Genomic DNA, 547 nt, shown 5'->3' with positions numbered 1-547 from the left:
AGTAAAGTTGAGGAAAGAAAGGGTGACAAAAGTAAAGAAAAACCTTTGAGTTGCTCTCAAACTCAGAAAGATTTAAAGAAAAGAAGAGCCAAGAAATCTTTCACCTGCACTCAGTGTGGGAAGAGATTGACATGCAAACATCATCTTAAACTTCACATGAGAGTTCATACTGGAGAGAAACCGTTTACTTGTGATCAGTGTGGAAAGAGTTTCACACAATCATCACATCTTAAGGATCACATGAACATCCACACTAGAGAGAAACTGTACACATGTGATCAATGCAGCAAAACATTTTTGAGAGCTTCAGGCCTGAAGAAACACCTTAAAGTTCATACAAAGGAGAAACCGCATTCATGTCATTTGTGTGAAAAGAGTTTTTCACATCTACAAAGTTTGAAAGAACATCAGAAAATACATACTGGTGTGAGAGAGTACATGTGCTTTGAGTGTGAGAAGACTTTTACTACAGCGGACTGTTTAAAACTGCATGAGAGGATCCACACTGGAGAAAAACCATACAAGTGTTCACACTGTGACAAGAGAT

At 38.0% G+C, this 547-nt stretch overlaps 1 protein-coding gene across 1 annotated transcript in view; it reads left to right on the top strand.

Moving 5' to 3' along the window:
* Window positions 1–438: 438 nt before the first annotated feature.
* Window positions 439–547, top strand: part of LOC107710298 (zinc finger protein 253-like) — a gene marked incomplete at its 3' end in the record, with an annotated part of 793 nt that continues 684 nt past the window's right edge. Inside the window, exon 1 of the mRNA XM_016515035.1 lies at window positions 439–497. Within this exon, the coding sequence (XP_016370521.1) occupies window positions 439–497 (59 nt within the window). The remainder of the gene's footprint in view (window positions 498–547) is intronic.

Source organism: Sinocyclocheilus rhinocerous, unplaced genomic scaffold, assembly GCF_001515625.1.
Source record: "Sinocyclocheilus rhinocerous isolate Xijiao unplaced genomic scaffold, SAMN03320098_v1.1 scaffold747, whole genome shotgun sequence".
NCBI classification, from domain to species: Eukaryota; Metazoa; Chordata; class Actinopteri; order Cypriniformes; family Cyprinidae; genus Sinocyclocheilus; species Sinocyclocheilus rhinocerous.
Note: the sequence above shows the minus strand (reverse complement) of the source record. Positions and strands in the feature narration are given on the sequence as shown.